This window comes from Trichosurus vulpecula, chromosome 5 (genome assembly GCF_011100635.1).
Source record: "Trichosurus vulpecula isolate mTriVul1 chromosome 5, mTriVul1.pri, whole genome shotgun sequence".
Lineage (NCBI taxonomy): Eukaryota > Metazoa > Chordata > Mammalia > Diprotodontia > Phalangeridae > Trichosurus > Trichosurus vulpecula.
In genome coordinates this window covers 45,296,310-45,319,031 of record NC_050577.1, presented here as the reverse complement: position 1 = coordinate 45,319,031, position 22,722 = coordinate 45,296,310, and the positions used below count along the sequence as shown (strand labels likewise).

At 38.1% G+C, this 22,722-nt stretch overlaps 1 protein-coding gene across 1 annotated transcript in view; it reads left to right on the top strand.

The window, feature by feature from the left end:
* Positions 1-22,722, top strand: part of ULK4 (unc-51 like kinase 4) — a 675,609-nt gene that overhangs the window by 239,678 nt on the left and 413,209 nt on the right. Inside the window, exons 26-27 of the mRNA XM_036759487.1 lie at positions 11,684-11,735; positions 11,836-11,930. Of these exons, the coding sequence (XP_036615382.1) occupies positions 11,684-11,735; positions 11,836-11,930 (147 nt within the window). The remainder of the gene's footprint in view (positions 1-11,683; positions 11,736-11,835; positions 11,931-22,722) is intronic.

The following is a 22,722-nucleotide window of genomic DNA, read 5'->3' as shown; positions in this document are numbered from 1 at the left end:
ACTTAGAATAAGAGGGCAAAATAGAAATTGAAGGAATCCACTGATCACCACCTGAAGGATATCCTAAAATGAAAACGCCAAGTAATATTATAGTCAAATTCCAGAGCTCCCAAGTCAAAGAGAAAATACTTCAAGTAGCCAGAAGGAAATCATTCAAATAACGTGGAGCCACATTCAAGATCACACAAGATTTAGCAGTTAACATTTTAAAGGAACAGAGGGCTTTAAATATGTTATTCTAGAAAACAAAAGAGCTGAGATAACAACCAAGAACTCCCCCCAAAACAGTATAATACCCACAAAACAGTATAATCCTTCAAAGGAAAAAATCCCCAAATGTTTAATGAAATAGAGGACTTTCAAGCATTCCTGATGAAAAGACCAGAGCTGAATAAAAAATCTGATTGTCAGATAAAAGACTCAAGAGAAGCATAAACATGAAAAAGAAATCATAATGGGTTCAATAAAGGCAAACTGTTAACCTTTCTGTATGGGAAGATAATATATGTATCTTTTAGGAACTTTGTCATTATTAGGGGAGTTAGAAGGCTTCTACATAGAAGGAGGGTGTGGGAGTGAGTCATTTATGTTGGGATAATGTAAAAAAATGGATAAGTGAAAAAGAGGGATGCCCTAGGAGAAGGGAGAAAGGAGAGGAAGAATGGGAAAAATTTCACATAAAATAGGTGCGCAAGGAAGAACTTTACAGTGGAGAGAGAAATGGGATGGGGGGGGATGGGCAACCTTTGAACCTTGCTCACTTCTAAATTGATTTAGAGGGAATATGTGTATATGTATGTATATATGCGTATATATATTTATACACACACATATATACACACACCTATATATACTCAATTGATAATAGAAATCAAGTAGGATAGGAAAGGGAAAATAACAAGGAGAGGATGATGAAAGGGAGGGCAGATAAAAGAAGTCAGTGGTCAGAAGTAAGACAGACTTTTAAGGAGGGACAGGATAAAAAGAGAGAGAGAAGGATAAACAGATGAAAATGTGATAGAGGGAAATACATAGTAATCCTAACTGTGAATGTGAATGGGATGAATTCCATAAAACCATAAACCATAAAACAAAATTGACCCATAAAACAAAAACAGAAACCAAATGGATTAGAAACCAGAATCCAACAATATGGTTTTTGTTTGTTTTTGTTTTTTTTTTTTTTTTACAAAAAACACACTTGAAGACAGGTACACACAGAGTTAAAATAAGAAGCTGGAGCAGAATCTGTTATGATTCAGCTGAAGTAAAAAAAAAGGCAGGGTTAGCAATCATGATCTCAGACAAAGCAAAAGCAAAAATAGACCTAATTAAAAGGATAAGCAGGGAAAATACATCTTGCTAAAAGGAATCACAGACAGTGAAGTAACATCAGTATTTGACATACATATGTATATATATACCAAATGGCATAGCATCCATATTCTTAAAGGAAAAGTTAAATGAATTACAATAGGAAATAGAATGTAAAACTATACTAGTGGAGGACTTTTAACTTTACCCTCTCAGAGCTAAATAAATTTAACCTTAAATAAGAAAGAAGTTAAATGGGGGGGGGGTGGAGCCAAGATAGTGGCTAGAAAGCAGGGACTTGCATGAGCTCCCTGCCAGGTCCCTCCAAAAACCTATAAAAAATGGCTCGAAACAAATTCTAGCACTGCAGAACCCACCAAATAGCAAAGGGAAGCAGGGCTCCAGCCCAGGACAGCCTGGATGGTCGCTGGGTGAGGTCTATCATGCACAGAGCTGGGAGTGGAGCAGAGCAGAGCCCAGCATGGGCTGCATCCAGACCAACCAGACAGGAGCTGGGCGGAACAGGCCCTAGCACCCTGAATCAGTGAGCTGTGGTAGTTACCAGACTTCTCAACCCACAAACACCAAAGACAACAGAGGGCACAGGGTGAGTTGAATATGAAGGGATGATATCTAAAAAAAGAAAATCAAATTAAGGGATGAGAGAGGAATATATTGAGAGAGGGAGAAAGGGAGAGATAGAATGGGGTAAATTATCTCGCATAAAAGTGGCAAGAAAAAGCAGTTCTATAGGAAGGGAAGAGGGGGCAGATGAGGGGGAATGAGTGAATCTTGCTCTCATTGGATTTGACCTGAGGAGGGAATAACATACACACTCAATTGGGTATCTTACCCCACAGGAAAGAAGGAGGAAGGAGATAAAAAAGGGGGGATGATAGAAGGGAGGGCAGATAGGGGGAGGAGGTAATCAAAAACAAACACTTTCAAAAAGGGACAGGTTCAAGGGAGAAAATAGGATAAAGAGGGCTAGGTTAGGAAAGAGCAAAATAAAGTTAGTCTTTCACAACATGAGTATTGTGGAAAGTTTTGCATAATGACACACATGTGTCCTATGTTGAATTGCTTGCCTTCTTAGGGAGGGTGGGTGGGAAGGGAAGAGGGGAGAGAATTTGGAACTCAAAGTTTTAAAAACAGATGTTCAGAAACAAAAATAAAAATTTTTTGCATGCAACTAAGAAATAAGATACACAGGCAATGGGGCATAGAAATTTATCTTGCTCTACAAGAAAGGAAAGGAAAAGGGGATGGGAGGGCAGTGGGGTGACAGAATGGAGGGCTGACTGGGGAACGGGGCAACTGGAATATATGCCATCTTGGAGTGGGCGGGAGGGTAGAAATGGGGAGAAAATTTGTAATTCAAACTTCTGTGAAAATCAAGGCTGAAAACTAAATATATTAAATAAATTCAATAAATAAATTAAATCTTAAAAAAAAGAAAGAAAGAAGTTAAAGAGATGAATAGAATCTTAGAAAAATTTGATGTGACAGACCTCTGGAGAAAGCTGAATGGGAATAAAAAGGATTATACATTTTTTCTTAGCTGTACATAGCACCTTCACAAAAATTGACCGCATGTTAGGGCATAAAAATCTCAACACCAAAGGCAGAAAACAGAAATATTAAATAAACCCTTTCCAGACCATAATGCAATAAAGATTACATTTAAAAAAAGGCCATCGAAGCATAGATGAGAAACTAATTGGAGGGGCAGCTAGGTGGTGAATAGAGCACTGGCCCTGGAATCAGGAGGACCTGAGTTCAAATGTGGCCTCAGACACTTGACACTTACTAGCTGTGTGACCTTGGGCAAGCCACTTAATCCCAACTGCCTTGCCTCCCCCCCCCAAAAAAAAACTAACTGAAAATCTAATTCTAAAAATGAGTGGGTCAATGAATAAATAATAAAAATGATCAATATTTTCATATTTCACAATGAGACAACATTCCCAAATTTGTGAGATGAATTCAAAGCAGGACTTAGGGAAAAATTGATATCTCTGAATGTGAATATCAATAAAAGACAAAGAACAGATCAATGAATTGGGCATGTAAGTAAAAATCGCTAGAAAAACAACAAATTTAAAATCTTCAATTAAACACCAAAATAAAAATCCTGAAAAATCAAAAGAGAACTTAACAAAATTTTAAGTAAAAAAACCATTGAACTAACAGATAAAATTAGGAGCTGGTGGTTTTATGGAAAACAAAATAAAATAGATAAACCATTGAATAATTTTATTTAAAAGAAGAAGAAAACCAAATTGCCAATATAAAAAATGAAAAGGGTGAATGCACCATTGATGAAGATGAAATTAAAGTAATTAGTAAGAGTAATTTTTCCCAATTATATGCCAGTAAAACAGACAATCCAAGTGAAATGGATGAATATCTACAAAAATACAAACTGCCCAGATTAGCAGATGAGGAAATAGAATACTTAAATAATCTCATATTAGAAAAGGAATTTGAATAAACCATAAATGAGCTTACTGAGAAAAATGCCCCATGACTAGATGCATTTGCAAGTGAATTCTACCATATATTTAAGGAACAGTTAATTTTAATACTATATCAACCATTTGAAAATACAGGTAAAGAAGGAGTCCTACCAAATTCTTCTTTATGACACAAACATGGTTTTAATACTTAAACTATGGAGAGCAAAAACAGAGAAAGTAAACTATAGACCAGTTTTCATAATGAATATTGATGCAAAATTTTAAAATAAAATACTAGCTAGGAGATTACAGCAATATGTCACAAAGATCATAATACCATGAACAGGTAGGCTTTACACCAAGAATGCAGACATGGTTTTGTGTTAGGAAACTATCAGTGTAACTTGCCACATAAATAACAAAACCAACAGAAATCATATGATAGTCTCAATAGATAAATAAAAAGCTTTTAACAAAATACAGCACTCATTCCTATTAAAAACACTAGAGAGCATAAGAATAAAGGGAACTTTTCTTAAAAGCCTGAGTAGTGTCTATCTAAAATTAAGGGAAAGCATTATCTGTACTGGGGATAAACTTGAAGCCTTCTCAGTAAGATCAGGAGTGAAACAAAGATGTCCATTATCACTACTGTTATTTAATATTGTACTAGAAACCTAGCTTTAGCAATAAGACAGGGAAAAGAAATTAAAGGAATAAAAACAGGCAATGAGAAAACTCACCTCTCACTTTTTTTGCAGGTGATACGATGGTATACTTAGAGAATCTTAGAGAGCCACCTAAAAACTAGTTGAAGTAATTAGCAATTTCAGCAGAGTTGCAAGATATAAAATAAACCCATATAAATCATCAGAATTTCTATACACTACCAACAAGAGTCCACAGGAAGACATAGAAAGCGAAATTCCATTTATAGTAACTTCAGACAACATAAAATACTTGAGAGTCTACCTGCCAAGACAAATCCAGGGATTATATGAACACAATTACAAAACACTTTTTCACATAAATACACACGTGTTAATTGCTCATGGGTAGGCCCAGCAAATATAAGAAAAGTGACAATTCTACATAAGTTAATTTGCTTATTTATTGCAACACTAATCAAACTGTCAAAGAATTATTTTATAGAGCTAGAAAAAATGGTAACAAAATTCATTTGGAAGAGCAAACAGTCAAGAATCAATGGAAAAAAAAATGTTAAGGAAGACAGCCTACCAGTACCAGATCTCAAAGTGTATTACAAAGAAGGAAATCATGAAAACAATCTGATACTGGCTAAGAAATAGAATGGTGGTCCGGTGGAATAGATTAGTTACACAGTACACAGTAGTAAATGACCATAATAATCTAGTGTTTGATAAACCCAAACATTCAAGCTTTTGGAGTAAGAACTCAACATTTGACAAAAATTCCTAGGAAAACTAGAAAACAGTTTGGCAAAAACTGGGCATAGACCACCATCTCATACTGTTTACCAAGATAAAGTCAAAAAATACATAAAAGGTGATATTACAAGTAAATTAGGAGAACTTGGAAAAATCTGCCTCTCAGATCTATGGATAAAGGAAGAGTTTATCACCAAGCAGGAAGTAGAGATGATTATAAGAAGTAAAATAGATAATTTTGAATTCATAAAATTAAAAAGCTTTTTCACAAAACTAACACAGCCAAAATTAGAAGGAAAAAAGGAAACTGGGGAAAAATTTTATAGCAAATTTCTCTGAGGCTATGGGAAACCAAGACAAATTTGTAAAAAAATAATAGCCATTTCCCAGTTGATAACTAGTCAAATGATATAAACTGGCAGTTTTCAGAAGAAGAAATAAACACTATCAATAGTCACATAAAAAGTGCTCTAAATCATTGTTGATTAGAAAAATGCAAATCCAAACAGCTCAGAGATACCATCACATACCTATCAGATTGGCTAATCTGACTGAAAAGTAAAACAACAAATGCGGGAGGGGATGTGGAAAAAGAAGGACAGTAATGCATTGTTGCTGTAGTCATGAACTAGTTCTCATTCTGGAGAACAATTTGGCAGTATGCCAAAAGGGCTATAAAACTCTTTGACTCAGCAATACGCCACTGTTGGGTCTGCATCCCAACGAAATCAAAGCAATGAGAAAAGGGCCTGTTTGTACAAAAATGTTTATAGCAGCTCTTTTTGTGGTGGCAAAGAATTGGAAATTGAGGGGATGCCCATCAGCTGGAGAATGGCTGAACAAGTTGTATATGGTTGTGATAGAATACTATAGTAGTATAAGAAATAATGAGCAGGATATTTTCAGAAAAACTTAGGAAGACTTATATGAACTGATGCAAAGTGAAGTGAGCAGAACTAGGAGAATATTGTACACAGTAACAGCCACAGTATGCTGTGACTGACTTTGATAGACTTAGCTCTTCTCAGCAATGTAAGGACCTAAAACAATATTGCCAGGATGATGTGAAAGCCTTGACTACTCTGATCAAGACAATGATCCAAGACAATTCCAAAGGGCCTATGATAGAAAGTGCTATCCTTCTAGAGAGAGAGGAATGATGAACTCTGAATGCAGATTGAAGCATTTTTTAAACTTTCTTTATTTTTATTGTTTTACTTGGCATTTTCATTTGCAACATTTCCAATATGGAAATATATTTTACATGACTTCACGTGTATTTGTTGTTTGGTCATTTCAGTCATGTCTGATTCTTTGTGACCCCATGTAGGGTTTTCTTGGTAAAGATATTGGAGTTGTTTGCCATTTCCTTCTCGAGCTCATTTTACAGATGAGGAAACCGAGGCAAGAAAGGTTAAGTGAATTACCTGAGGTTACACAATGAATAGGTGTCTGAGGCTGGATTTGAACTCAGGAAGAAGAGTTTGACTCCAGGCCTGGTACCCTGCCCCTTTGCCTTTTCAAGGAAGGTGACAGGGTCAGAGGGAGAGAGAGAATTTGGAACTCAAAATTTAAAAAAAATTGTTATAAATTTTAAAAATGTAATTGATTAATATTTGACAAAATAAATAAAAATGATTTTAAATGAGTAAAAAGAAGTAACCATGAAATATCTCTCTTCAGCTGCTCTTACCAAGCCCTGTGGTCAGATAAGGAGGAGCAGGAATTATCCTTCCAATGTGGCTGCCTTTTTTTGGGGGGGGGCTATAATGCTTACACAAGTGTTCCCCTCTAACCAAAGGCTCTCAGCCCAGATGCCTGGTTCTCCAAAGATGAATCTCTCATACTCCAGGAGCTAACATCTATTGCCTTTAGGATAAAATATTCTCTCCTCTGCTTTTCATTTAAAGTATCCCATTACTCCTCTTCACACGCTCCACATTCCAGCTACCTAGCCCAATGATGGCTGTTCCCTGACCTCAGTGCTCTGTTTTGTGCCCCTTTGCCCTCCAAAAGGCTTCTCCCATACCTGCCATGCACCAGCTAGGGTCCTTTTATCTGTGCAGAGCTATTATAGATCCCTTATGCACGACTAAAGATCCCCTACACACGCAGTTTCTCCTTCAAATTACATTTATTTCAATTATGTCTTGTAGAATGTAATCTCCTTGAGCTTATATTTTTATTTTTAGTCCTTGTATTCTTAGTACCAGCACTATGCCTGGCATATAGTAGGTACTGAATAAATGTTTGTTTAGTTGCATTTAATTGACAACTGTACAATAAAATATTAGAAGGCATGTCATGTAACTATAGTTCTCAGGGTTCTGAATTAGGCCATGTTGGGTAATAAGAGATTTTGACATTGTGGACATATTTTGGGGACATAATACTGTACTACATCATGTTCGTTGTGACCGACCTTTTCACAGTTTTGCTTGATTAATGATCTGGAGAAGACCACTTTGGATTTTTGGCACTTCATCTCCTATTTTGATTACTTCACAAGTAGGTGATGGCTGATGGACAGTTAGCTTGTGGTTTTTACTTGGACCCACCAGAAAAATTCAGCATTATTTATGTTTTGAGGAAAAATGGAATTCCTAGCTCTAATCAGAAAGACTAATTTTTAAATCAAAAAAGAAAAAGCATTCTTATAATTTCATATAACTTTCATAGATACAAGTCACATGATAGATCCTTATAAATGATGATTATAAATATAATTGTAATGTAAGTAATTATTATTGAAATGCCATTCCCCAGTGCTACTGTTGCTATAAATTTTGATTACTGGTTACTGATTATTTATTGGAGCAGGTAGTGTCAACCTTTCTTTTTTCTCTAATCCTAAATGAATCTCTTTCTTCTCTCAGCAGATGTCTGTTGAGCATCTCCTGTGTGCAGTCCCCTATGTTAGGACCTTGGGAAGATACAGAGATAGATACATTATGATACATGATTACAAGGAGCCTACATTGTAATAGGGGGAGAGCAAATGTGTATACAGATGATAAATAGATGAGGAGTGAAATGTTAGGTTATTGAGAGGCCGGATGTGTGAAAAGTCTGCTGCTGGACTTGAAATCAAGCTGATCAAGTCACTTAACTCTGCAAGTCTCAGTTTCCCCATCTGTAAAATGGATAGATGATGCTTTGAGTGCCCACTCATGGGTTTGTGGTTAGGGAGCACTTGTCAAACTCGAGCCTATATGAATGTTAGCTATCATTAACGTGTCTGTTTCCTTCACTGCTGGAATATGAGAGGGCACCATTGGCTCCATGCACAGTCAGCTCGGTGCATAGGCTGAGTCATAGCCGCTGGCCTGCCTGCCTGCGTTGTGTGATGGGCTGTCAAGTCTTGCTCCTAGCAGCCTGCCAGTGAGGCTGGAAGTTTTACCCGCAGTTAATTTTCTAAAGCCCTGGTCTTGAAGTCATTTAGAAACTCTGTATCTGAGTCCTGGCTTCCATGCTTGCCAGCTTGAGGATGCTGTATAAGTCACCTGGCTTCCTCTTTGTAAGATGGAAAGACAAACTGCTTTTATCACCAACTTTCCAAAGATATGAAGAAAGCAATCCTGTGTACCTTCAATGAGCTACACGAATATGGATTATCATATTTTTTTATTATCGACATAGTAGTGCTATATTAGGCATTGATTTATCAGTGTGAATTAATTTGTGAGATGCTTCCTTGTATGAAGGCCAGTGGACAACATGTTTTGATGAGGAGAAGACATTTGGGTCTGGGGCAGATTGTACAGCCCAGGGAGAGCTGGGCTTTTATAGCGAGGTCCCAGGGGTGTCATGAGGTCATCAGATGCCAGGGAGGAAGTGGAGGTGAAGGACTGCCTATGGGAAGTTTCACTGGCTTCACAATTTAACTGTGGCCTGGCCCTGACTGCGTGTGACAAAATGGTTTTTCCTGAAATATTTGGCTCCAATGGGGAGGCAGATAGAAGCCACATAAAGCCCCATCATCTTGGAACTCATGAGCTATGTTAGATGCGGCACCAGCAGCTAACAGCAGGGATTAAAGGTGTAATTGAAACCTAAAAGTGTGGTTGAAGCTGTAGGTTCTGGAAGGTTCCAGAGCTTTCTGCCATCTCTTGGCTGATGCAGTGGGGCAGGAAAAGTAGGGAATGTGGTAAAAGTAGCAGATACGTAGCCAGGCACCGGCTTTAGCATGAGAACCTATAAGTGTAGCGTAATAGTGTTTCAGTATAGATTTGGAGTTTTGTTGTTACACTAAAACTGTTTGAAAAATCTTGACCACCCCTAACGTAAACATGCCATCTGTAACTGCTGGCTTATCAGAATTTATTAAGCACCTACTTTGTCCAGGCCACTGTGTTAGATGCTAGGACTATGAGGGAAAACTTGTAAATCTACCTCTGCCCTACATTCCAGCAGCATATACTCTGGCAATGTCCAAAAATCCAGTGGCTGTCTGATCTTATTCCCTCTGACAGCTATCTGCACTTCTCTATCCTTGTGACCTGTCCAGGTGCTCACAGCTATATGTGTCACAGATGGGAGATAAACCCAGGCCTTCCTGACTCCAACATATGCTCTGTATTGTATCTGCTATGCTGGTATGGTATGCATAGGAATAAATAAACTGATTTGAAAGAATAAATAAAATGAACTACAAAATAACTCCCAGCATCATCATATGATCATGAAAAATCTTATTTCTTTGTTGGATCAATGATTGCATTAGTCCATAACATTTAATGACTGCTTTATCAGTTATTAGTTTGTCAAATAAGAAAAAGACAAGGCCTGAAAATACCATGTGTAAACTCCCAGCATTATTTACAGCATACTCTTCTCTTAGCTCCTAAACTTTAACTTAGTGAAATATAATGGATGGTAAAAACAAATTGTGGAGAGGATTGCTCCCTTATTGGCAACTAGAAATCAGTAGTGTGTCCTTTGTTTCACTTATGAAAGTCACATCCTGGCATAAAAGTGAAATCAGAAGGGTGGAAGTAAATTAAAGGAGAGAGGAACATTAGGAAGAACAGTTTAGCATTTACTCATCCCAAATCATTAATATTTCATTCTCCGGCTTCTCAGTGGGGCCATTGAAGAATATTTTGGTACCTGGGGCATAATACTATGTCACTTTGGAAGCTCCTCTTAAGCTGGTAGGAATAGTCACTGTATTTCCTTCCTTTTGGCAACTTTCTTGTAGGAATGCCAGAGATTGTCCTTTGTTTTTCCTTTATTTTTTGATGACGCTGTTTAAAGTGAAGAGTGAGAGCATCAGATGGGTGCTTCCGTACTTGCTTCTCAGGCTCTTTATTGTCAGTGGCACGGTTAGAACAGCTGTCCTGGTTCTCTATGCCTTCTGTCCTGTAATTGGCCCTACGTCCCTCCATTTGGTGTGCAGCCTGAGTCAAATCCCGCTGATCCTTTCTTCCTATTAAAGATAATCACAACTTCCATGTAACTATTCTCATTTGTTAGCCCTTTGTTTTGGGGGCTCCTTCCATTCAAGCAAACCTCTATTTGTAATTTCTCCCTCTGATTCCCACACCCAGGGGGACTTCTGCAGTTTTCTGCCGTGACATTTCCCTTCCTCGTTTAAAACTTACAACTCACCTCCTTCTTGAGTAGTACAGCCTGCCTGTACTCAGCCTCTTGTGCATTGGTTCCAGAGACTTTGGGGGCACATGTTCATCCTTTTCTCTAGCCTCATTAGTTTCAAAGTTTATGATTTCTTTTTATGTATCATGTTTTTATCTTACACACTCCTACCCCCGTGATTGGCTTTTTAAAGAATTCTCCTTATAGCACTTGGTACTCAAGTCTGCATATGGTGGACATTCAGTAAACACTGACTGAATGGGCTGTTTTAGAGAACTGGAGTCTCAAATGTATTCTTGCTTCTGCCTGATGTTCTCTTTGAGTAGATTGGCTTTAATCTTCATTTATGACTTCTAATATGCCTGTTCCCTTAACTTAGAGATTCATAGCTCTCTGTATATGCTAGGGAGTTCAGCTGGCCAGAAGTCTGTCTTTTGTGTAAGTGGAGTCATATACTACATAGTTTAATGGCTAATCAGTAAGTTAGATTTTTATATTATGTAAATGTTCTTCCATTTATTACTTTTGAAGTTTTTTTTAGCTTTACACTTAGCTTTTACTCAGACTTTCTGCTTTAATATTTTATATATGCATGTGTGTATGTGTGTACAATGGTCCTGGATAGTATGTATGTGCATATATATATAATGTATGTGTACACACATATATGTATGCATATAGCAACACATGCATGCATGTGTGTGTGTGCGTATATATATATACATATATACGTATATATGTATATATGTGTGTGTATGGATAGTACAGCAGTATTGAGATCCACATCTAGCTATATGGATAGTACTTAATGTTGTCAGTGAATTCATCTGATAAGTTCTTTATGCATTGCAATAATCATTTGTATTTTGGAAGCCATGTTTATTTCAACTTTTTATTTTTTTACAGAATCATATTAAATCCATAGATTCAGGAGAGACCAATATAGATGGAGCCATAGGTCAGTATTTCATGAGGGCGTTTTTACCTCTTCACTTAAAGTATTTTGACGTGTTTTGTGTCATAATAACAAAACCATGTAATGATCATTTTATTTCCAGGTCCAACAGCATCAGAAGAATTGATCAAGATTACTTTATTAGCTTTTGAAGCAGTAACGCAACATCCAGCCTTGCTGACACATTTTCGCTCTACGGTCAGTTCTGACAATTTTGTAAAAAGTCAGTAGTCTATTCATTGAGTAAGTTCCTCACAGAGCAGGACTTCCAAGTAATGCAATTATAAATTAGTATTGTTCATAAGCAATAAATGTTTTAGTGCATTTAGGGTCATATTGGAGCTTATGGTAGAACTTTTGGATTCACTTCCACAAGCATTTATTGAGTCCCTACTAAGACACTGTCCAAGGTTCTAAGTGAGATAAACATGAGTAGGATGCTTGCTTGCCTCAGGCAGCTTATGGAATCCTTTGTCCTAGGCCATCTCTTAGAGCAGGGCTGTCCAACCTTAGGTTATCTTAGAGTTGCATTAAAATAAAATAATTATTCGAGGGCCGCACCCAGAATGAAAAATACAGTACACTAATAGAAAGTGGGGGAACAGGCGTCATCAATACAACAGACGAAGGTGTGAAGTGTGAAAGCAAACACAAAACAACAAAGCGACAACACAACAGTATAAAGGTAGGTGCATAATGACTAGTCTGCATTGTACAGACGGAACGCATCCCACAGATGGATTGAAAATTCTGTGCGATATGTTCCGTCCATAATACTGCTTAAAAACTCCAAAGAAAATTAAAATCAATGAGATTATTCATTAGTGATGGAATTAAAAAATTAATATGCATTCCATGCAAATTTTTATTTTATTTTTTTGCTTCTGAAAATTAAAACCCACAGGCGGGCCTCATAAAATCTCACTGCGGGGCCACATGCGCCCCGAGGGCCATATGACAGCACTATCTTAGAGCTTCTTTCCCTCCATAGAGCCTGTGAAGAGAAGCTCTTCTGCTGGAAAGTCTGTTGCCAGGCACCAGGAGAATGCCTTGGGCCTCTTTAGCTTTTCTGTTTCTCTGTCTAGCTCTAGCTGAGATCTACAGAACCAGGGGAAATGGAAGATATTAAATCAGATGGTTTTTGACTCAGAACCTTGTGCATCCAAATTAGATTTAAGTTGGATCCATGACTCAGGTTAATTGTTATTTTAAGGGTTCCCCTCCCCCTTTCCTTTATCTGGTACCTCCTTAAGTACTTACTTCTCTTTACTTTTCTTTGAACAGTTGCCCTTTCAGGGTAGGTTTTGGGACAAGGAGTAAAGGGGAAATTATGATGACATTCCTTCCCTGCCCTTACCTGGGCCTCCGCTTTTACTTCTTCAAAATGGAAGTTGTAACATTTTCATTGCCATTCATGTGAGGTTTTAAAATGGGGAAGGCTCATAGTAATTCTTAAAGTATTTTATACATTTATACATTGAGAATATTATCAAGTAGGCTTTTCTTCCTAAGTTTATTTAATTAATATATTTTCATGAGAGGTGTAGTAGGTAGGGAGTAGGCCTCCTTTACAGAAAGTCCTGGAGTCAGGGTCCTTTTCTGACACATGCTGGCTCTTTGACCCAGGGAATGTCATGTAAGGGTTTGAGGCCCCAAGGAATCTCTCCAAGACTGATTTTGGAAAGAAGGGATACACTGGTACCTGTACACTGGTACAAGGAGTTTCTTCACCTGGCATTTCCTTCCGCCAGTGAAAGCAGAGTCCAATGCCTGACTCTATTTTTGTAGTCAGGAAGAGTTATTTTTGGAAAATGGAAAATTATCACCAATGTTCCTTGATCATTTCCATAGCAATCCTTTCTTCTTTGTTCCAGTGATTCTTTAGTTGCCCAGTTATCATCTTAAATCTGCTTCCATAATGAAAAATGTCCTGAATTTAATGAGTTAAGTTGGAAGAACTTTCAGTAACTGTCTTCCATTTAACTTGAAGCTTAATTAGTTTATTACCAGATGAAGAGACTCTGGCATACTAATTATTTGATATACAGCTTGCATTATTGTGGAGAAAACTGTTGCTTCATCTTACATGATGCATACAAAATATTTTTAGAATGCTGTAACTCATGGGATATCGTCTAATTACCTCTTTGGGAGCATGACTGGAATCCATGAATATAAATATACTCCAGTGGATATAAGAATGTAGTAAGTGCCATTTGAAAAGTTAAAGTTAATCATATTAAAGGATCCAAAGAAATACTTCATTATACAGAAAGATATCCTTCATATTGACCAGAAGCACTTCTCTCAGATTGGCCCCAGATTTCAGGATAGTTTAATTATCTAAAGCTGGTAACAATTAGTGTGTTTTATAGAGCAGTGGAAAGTATCAGGCTCATTTTTTTTTAGTGAAAAATTTTCCTAGGATCGCTATTAGTTTAAAAAAAAAAGAAAAAAAAGGTGATTTCTATATTAGAAGAGTTGGACCAATTAATCCACCTAAAATGATGGCTATGATAGCTGAAAAATTAACTAACTGATGTATTTATTACCTACTCCTGAATAATTTGGTTTTTGACAATCAGTCTACCATTGGATATTTCCTTATGCCATGTTTTCAGTTTCATAGTCTGCAAAGGGATAGGATTTTTATTATATGTGGTTGAAATGTTTATTTATTTGTAGGCAATCCCCATTTTATGTATGTTTGACTGGAGAAATGATTAAAACTTGTCATCATACTTTCTTCTTTACTTCTGCCCAGTCCTTGTCCCAAATCCTGTCTATGTCAGGGCAGCAGTTGAGTAGGTGATGATTGAACCCTTCCTGGTTTTTTTGAGGGAGTGGGAGGAAGGAGACACCTGAATTCTTATACAGATGGAAAATAGAAACACAATTGGACTAGGATGTTGCATACAAGTAATAGGGCTACTGGAAAAACTTACATGCACTGATGCAAAGTAAAGTGAGCAGAACCAGGAGAACATTGTACCCAGTAACAGCAATACTGTACCATGATCAATACTGTACTATACCTCTTACATACAAATGTCTACCTTTCCTCTATAAGTCAGCCCTGGCCTCCAGTCTTCAGCCTCAGTTTCATCTTCAGTCTGCCCTTTCAAGGCCCATTTCTTCTCTCTGTTTTACTCTTCGCCTTACACACTTACCTGGGCACCCGTGGTATGGAGAAACCAGGCTTGAACCTGAATTTCCTCTTATACACAGCTTCATTTTCTCTGTAAAGATCTACCATACACACACACACACACACACACACACACACACACACACGGATTTGAATTTTATTATCGAATTGAATGATCTTTAAATTTAAGGTCCTTTCTTGATGAGGACAAGCAGAACAACAGGAAGAATTTGGGGGGAGGGCATCTGTTTTACCTTTTGATATCACCTGGAACCCCATGATCTAGTCTCTAGGCTTGGGTTGGGCGGTGATGGTGGGTGAAGCAATAGGCAAGAGGAAGGGACACAATTCAATCCTTGTGGCTTGTGGGGGAAAAAAAGATTGTAACTAGCAAGCCAGATTGGATTGAAAAGTGACTTTAAGGGTCCCAGCCCACTGCAGCTCTTTGCCTCTGTACTACCAACAGCCGTCCACATCTTCACTTGTACTTCCTTGCCACCACCCTATTCCCTAGTCCCTTGCCATGGGATCTGTTGTCATGAGAGAGGCCCAACTCCCAATGCAGTGGGAGGAGATGTGTTCCTGGCTTTCTAAATTGAAATTCTAAACTCATTTTCATATGGTAACTTGATGCCTGTGTTCTATAGTGCTTTTGATAGAGTCGATTATGGATTATAGGTCACAGGATTTTAGACCTGGATCTCACTTTAGTGATAATCAGGATTTTAAATTCCACGAGGGCAGTAATCCTGTGCTCTGCAAATAGAAGGTGCTTAATGATTATTTCTTTAATTGAATTTATTCTAGTCTAACCACCTGTCCACCCCCTCCTTTATAAATCAAGATACTGAGGCCCACCCAATTAAGTGATTTTCACAAATTCATGTACCTCATTAGGTGTAGAGCCAATACCACATTTCAGGTCTGTATGTACAATTATATCGGCTTTTGTTGAAAAACACCCTGTATTAATGTTGTTTCCATGGGAAAATTCAGTCTAATTTTGAATAACAAACTTAGAAACTTTTTTAATATAACCCCTGCTTATATTAGGGACATAATCAAAATCTCATCCTCTTATAGGTTTTGAAACTGGGCCCCTGGTACTAGGAAACAATGAGGAGATTGATTATCTAAACTAAATTGGTTAGAACCGGGTATATCGTGGACATTTATTTTTGTCAAATTCAAGTCATAGCAGTTGGAGGAGACTTTTCTAAAATGATTCCATCAGTATTATTAATAGTCTCAAAAGAAACTCAAAAGAACTCTATCATTGTTTAAAAGCAGGCATTAGAAAGACAGGACTGTGGTAGGTGATCTGTTTGAGTCTTGTCATGTATAGTCTGTAAACATTTTCTTTGTGACATAAAATTTTATATTTTAGGACATGATTAATAGCTATTTCAGAAGTCAAACTCATTTATTTAAGCTGTATTTTATGATTTGATAAATCTTCCCGTTTGACATTTGGTAATTTGAATTGTGCCAATCTAAACATTGCCTTTTTACATTACTTATAAATGAGGGTGCTTCTACTTAAGAAACCATGAATCAGGAACCCTAGTCTTCTGATTTCCAAACCAGTGTTTTTTGGTCATTCTTCTTCTTATGTTTGTTTTAAAATGGACTATTTTTCTTTTCTGTGTACTTAAGCTTTCTTAGTTCATGCCTAACATAAGAGCCTTCTCTTTGTGAATTTTCATAAGGACACAAGCAGCTGGAAGATACGTTGCCCAGCTCTCTTGGATCTTTCCCATAGTTCTACAAGTTGACAAACTAAAAACAAAAAAAATTTGAGAAATGATTAAAACTTGTCATCATACTTTCCTCCTTACTCCTGCCCAATTCTTGTCTCAAATCCTGTCTAGTTAAGGGCAGCAGTCGAGCAGGTGATGATTGAACCCTTCCTGGTTTTTTTGAGGGAGTGGAAGAAGGGAGACACCTGACTTCTTTATGCATATGGAAAATAGAAACACAATTGGACTAGAATTCTGTGTGCAAGCAATAGGGCTGTTGGAAAGACTTAGGTGAACTGATGCAACATGAAGTGAGCAGAACCAGGAGAACATTTTACACAGTAATAGCAATACTGTACTATGCATAACTTAACTATTCTCAGCAATACGATGGTCCAAGGCAATTCTGAAAGATTTATGATGAAACAGGCTGTTTACCTCCAAAGAAGGAACCAATGGAGTCTGAATGCAGATTGAAGCGTGGTTTTTAAAACTTTTTTTTTCTTTTTTCTTTTTTTTTTGTGCTGTCTTTTCTTTTGCAACATGACCAATGTAGTAATATGTTTTGCATGACTGCACATGTATAATCTATATCTAATTGCTTATTGTCTCAGTGAGGGGGAAGGAGAGGATTGAGAGTGAAAATTTGGAATTCAAAATTTTATAAAACAAAAGTTAAAATGGTTTTTAGTTGTAATTTGAAAAAGATATAAAAATTTTCATATAAAAAACTAATGGAGGGGAGGGGCAGTGTCAGAAGTGTGAGGTGACTTCAGAATTGGATCAGGACAGAAATCAGGAATGTGACCACAAGGCCTTTGAAGAGCTTTGTGAGAGATGAACTCCGGGGCTCGCACTGCAGGGTTTTGGAACTTTCCGAGTCACCGGAGTCTGCACTAAGCAGAGTCAGCAGCCTCATAGTCCCAGAGGAGCTGTAAGCCTAGCCCTCCATGCCCAGGCCCCCTGCATCAACCTCACCCAACGCCCCTTCAACTGGAGAAAGCTTGCTTTTGTTGTCTCCGCTAATGTTCTGTCTATAGCTACCTGGGAAGTTATGTGATAGATGAGCAAAGTCTTAATCTGGAATATAAGACCTAGATAATACGTGATATCTTGTATCAGACTTTGGCAGTGTGTAATTTGGTACTGATGTACCTGTTTTGTGTATTCAGTATATCGGTCCTTTTGTAAGTACTTCTCATCATCTTTACTTTCTCACAATAGTTGATCCCACAAAAATAATAAAAAAATTCAAGTGACTATTCGGTGCAAAATTTTTTAAATGTCATTTTGACAAGATTAGTTAAAATTGTACTGTTCTTCATACATGGTAGACTCAGCTTAGGTTTAGGGCTCAAAAATCAATTAAAAGTTTGTTGGTCCTTAACAGTTTTTTAAAATATTTTCCTTTCAGACAGTTATGGGTTAAACTCCTTCATGGAGTTTATAATTCTGTGCATATGATTCCTCTCCCTCCCCTGTCTATCCTTATTTCTACATGTAAAAAAGCCATGAGGTATTGACATTGTCATAGAAGACTAAATTCTACATGTTTTCCATGTTCTTATTGACATTTGTATAATTATGCATCGTAGAGACATAGAATTTTAAGTCAAAATGGAACCATAGTCCAACTTTATCGTTTGATACCTAGGGAAAGTTAGGCCCGGAATGTTTAAGTGGCATGCTCAAAATTACCCACATAGTTAGTAGAAGAACCTAACCCTTTAGATTCCCAACCCTGTATTCTTTTTCTCATTGCTTTTCTTGTTGTTTGTGGTTCACTTGTGTCTGACTCTTTGTGACTGTGGCACATCCGGCCCTTCTGTCCTCCACTATCTTTTGAAGTCTGTACGAGTTCATGTTTGTTGGTTCCATGATGCTATCTATCCATCTCATTCACTGCTATCCCCTTTTCGTTTTGCTTTAACCTTTTCCCAACATCGCAGTCTTTTCTAATGAATCCCATCTTCTCATTATGTGGCCAAAGCGTTAAGCTTCAGCTTCAGAATTTGGCCTTCCAGTGAATAGCCTGAATTAATTTCTTTAAGTACTGACTAATTGGACCTCCTTGCTGTCCAAGGGACCCTCCAAAGTCTTCTCCAGCTACACTTTGAAAGTATCAATCCAGCTTTCCTTATAGTCCAATTTACAGCCATATGTTACTAATGGAAAAACAATAACTTTGACTCTATGGACCTTTGTTGGCAAGGTGATAGCTCTGCTTTTTAGCATGCTGTTCAGATTTGCTACAGTTTGCCCTCCAAGGAGCAAGCATCTTTTAATTTCATGGCTGTAGTCACCATCCTCTGATCTTTGAGCCCAAGAATACAAAATCTGACACAGCTTCCATTTCTTCTCCCTCTGTTTGCCAGGAAGTGATGGGATCAGTTGCCCAGATTTTAGTTTTTTTTGATATTAAGCTTCCAGTTAGCTTTTATACTCTCCTCTTTAACCCTTATCAAGAGGCTTCTTAATTCTTCTTCACTTTTTCCCATCAGAATGGTATCATCTTCATTTCTGAGATTGTTGATATTTCTTCTGGCAACATTAATTCCAGCTTTTGGTTCATCCAGCCTGGCATGTCACATGATGTACTTTGCATATAAGCTCAATAAATAAGTACAGTCTTGTACTCCTTTTCCAATTTTTTTAAATAATTTTTTTTATGCTCTTAAACCAGTTAGGTGTTACATGTTTGTCTCTAACTATTCCTTTGCAGCTCACATATAGGTTCCTCAGGAGACAAGTAAGATGATCTGGCACTCCCATCTCTTTGAGGACTTGCCCCATTTTGTTGTGATCCACACAGTCAAAGGCTTTGGCATAGTAAATGAAGCAGAAGTAGATTTTCTTGGAACTCCCTTGCTTTCTGTGTAATCCAGCAAATGTTGGCAATTTGTTCTCTATTTCCTCTGTCTCTTTGAAAACCAGCGTGCCCTTCTGGTAATTCTTAGTTCATATAGTGCTGAAGCCTAAGTTGCAGAAACTTAGGCATAACCTTGCTGGCATGTGAAATGGGCGCAGTTCTTTGGTAATTTGATTTTTAATTTAAATTTACTTATTTAACATATTTAGTTTTCAGCATTGATTTTCACAACAGTTGGAATTACAAATTTTCTCCCCATTTCTACCCTCCCCCCCACTCCAAGATGGCTTATATTCTGGTTGCCCTGTTCCCCAGTCAGCCCTCCCCTCTATCACCCCCCTCCCCTCTTACCCCCTTTTCCCTTCCTTTCTTGTAGGGCAAGATAAATTTCTACGCCCCATTGCCTGTGTATCTTATTTTTTAGTTGCATGCAATAACTTTTTTTGTTTTTGAACATCTGATTTTAAAACTTTGAGTTCCAAATTCTCTCCCCTCTTCCCTTCCCACCCACCCTCCCTAAGAAGTCGAGCAATTCAACCTAGGCCACACATGTATCATTATGTATAACCCTTCCACAATACTCATGTTGTGAAAGGCTAACTACATTTTGCTCCTTCCCAACCCATCCGCTTTATTGAATTTTCTCCCTTGACCCTTTCCCCTTTCCAAAGTGTTTGTTTTGATTACCTCCACCGCCATCTGCCCTTCCCTCCATCATCCTCCCCCTTTTATTTTTTTTTTTATCTTCCTCTCTCTTCTTTCCTGTGGGGTAAGATACCCAACTGAGTATGTATGGTATTCCCCCTCAGGCCAAATCTGATGAGAGCAAGGTTCACTCATTCCCCCCTCACCTGCCCTCTCCCCTCCTCCCACAGAACTGCTTCCTCTTGCCACCTTTATGCGAGATAATCCACCCCATTCTATCTCTCCCTATCTCCATCTCTCAGTATGTTGCTCTCTCATCCCTTAATTTCATTTTATTTCTTTTAGATATCTTCCCTTCATCCTCAACTCACCCTGTGTCTGCTCTCTCTCTTTTACATATATATATATATACACATACATAAAACACACATATATATATACACATACATACACATACATACATATACACATAGATATATACATACATACACATTCACTTATATATATACATAAACACATATATATATATATGCATATTCCCTTCAACTACCCTAATACTGAGGTCTCATGAATCATACACATCATCTTTCCATGTAGGAATGTAAACAAAACAGTTCAACTTTAGTAAGTCCCTTGCAATTTCCGTTTCTTGATTACCTTTTCATGCTTCTCTTGATTCTTGTGTTTGAAAGTCAAATTTTCTATTCAGTTCTGGTCTTTTCACTGAGAAAGCTTGAAAGTCCTCTGTTTTATTGAAAATCCATATTTTGCCTTGGAACATGATACTCAGTTTTGCTGGGTAGGTGATTCTAGGTTTTAATCCTAGCTCCATTGACCTGCGGAATATCGCATTCCAAGCCCTTCGATCTCTTAATGTAGAAGCTGCCAGATCTTGGGTTATTCTGATTGGGTTTCCACAATACTCAAATTGTTTCTTTCTGGCTGCTTGCAGTATTTTCTCCTTGATCTGGGAGCTCTGGAATTTGGCAACAATATTCCTAGGAGATTTCTTTTTGGGATCTATTTGAGGAGGCGATCGATGGATTCTTTCAATTTCTATTTTGCCCTGTGGCTTTAGAATATCAGGGCAATTCTCCTTGATAATTTCTTGAAAGATGGTATCTAGGCTCTTTTTTTGATCATGGCTTTCAGGTAGTCCAATGATTTTTAAATTATCTCTCCTGGATCTATTTTCCAGGTCAGTGGTTTTTCCAAGGAGATATTTCACATTGTCTTCCATTTTTTCATTCCTTTGGTTCTGTTTTATAATATCTTGATTTCTCATAAAGTCACTAGCTTCCACTTGCTCCAGTCTAATTTTTAAGGTAGTATTTTCTTCAGTGGTCTTTTGGACCTCGTTTTCCATTTGGCTAATTCTGCCTTTCAAGGCATTCTTCTCCTCATTGGCTTTTTGGAGCTCTTTTGCCATTTGAGTTAGTCTATTTTTTAAGGTGTTGTTTTCTTCAGTGTATTTTTCAGTATTTTTTTGGGTCTCCTTTAGCAAGTCATTGACTTGTTTTTCATGGTTTTCTCGCATCCTTCTCATTTCTCTTTCCAATTTTTCCTCTACTTCTCTAACTTGCTTTTCCAAATCCTTTTTGAGTTCTTCTATGGCCTGGGGCCAGTTCATGTTTTTCTTGGAGGCTTTTGTTGTAGGCTCTATGATTTTGTTGTCTTCTTTAGGCTGTATGTTTTGGTCTTCTTTGTCACCAAAGAAAGAATCCAAAGTCTGAGACTGAATCTGGGTACGTTTTTGCTGCCTGGCCATATTCCCAACCAACTAACTTGACACTTGAGTTTTTCAGTGGGGTATGACTGCTTGTAGACTAACGAGTTCTATGTTCCACGTTTGGGGGGGAGGTGCCAGCTCTGTCAGACCCGCACTACTCCTTCCCCAAGAACCCCCAGTCCAGACTGGGCTTAGATCTTCAGCAGGCTGTTGCACTCCTGCTCTGATCTGCCACTTAATTCCTCCCACCAGGTGGGCCTGGAGTCGGAGGTAACAACAGCTGTAGCTGCCCCACCTCCGTTACCCCCGGGGCTGGAAGCTGAACCGGGAACTCATTCCACTCCAGCAGCTTTTCCCACTAACCTTCTCCGCAATCTTTGGTGTTTGTGGGTTGAGGGGTCTGGTAACTGCCGCAGCTCACATATTCAGGGCGCTAGGGTCCCCTCCGCCCAGCTTCTGGTCTGGAAGGTCCACGCCGCTCAGGCTGGGCTCTGCTCCACTCTGTTCCCAGCTCCCAGCTCCCAGCTCCCAGCTCCCAGCTCCCAGCTCTGTGTGGAATAGACCTCACCCAGAGACCATCCAGGCTGTCCTGGGCTGGAGCCCTGCTTCCCTCTGCTGTTCTGTGGTTTCTGCCGTTCTAGAATTGGTTCAGAGCCATTTTTTATAGGTTTTTGGAGGGACTCCGGTACGGAGCTCACTCTAGTCCCTGCTTACCAGCTGCCATCTTGGCTCCAGTTCTTTGGTAATTTGAACATTGCCCTTCTTTAGGATTGGAACATAAAATGATCTTTTCCAATACAGTGGCCACTGTTGAGTTTTCCATATTGCTAACATATTGAATGCGGCACTTTAACAACATA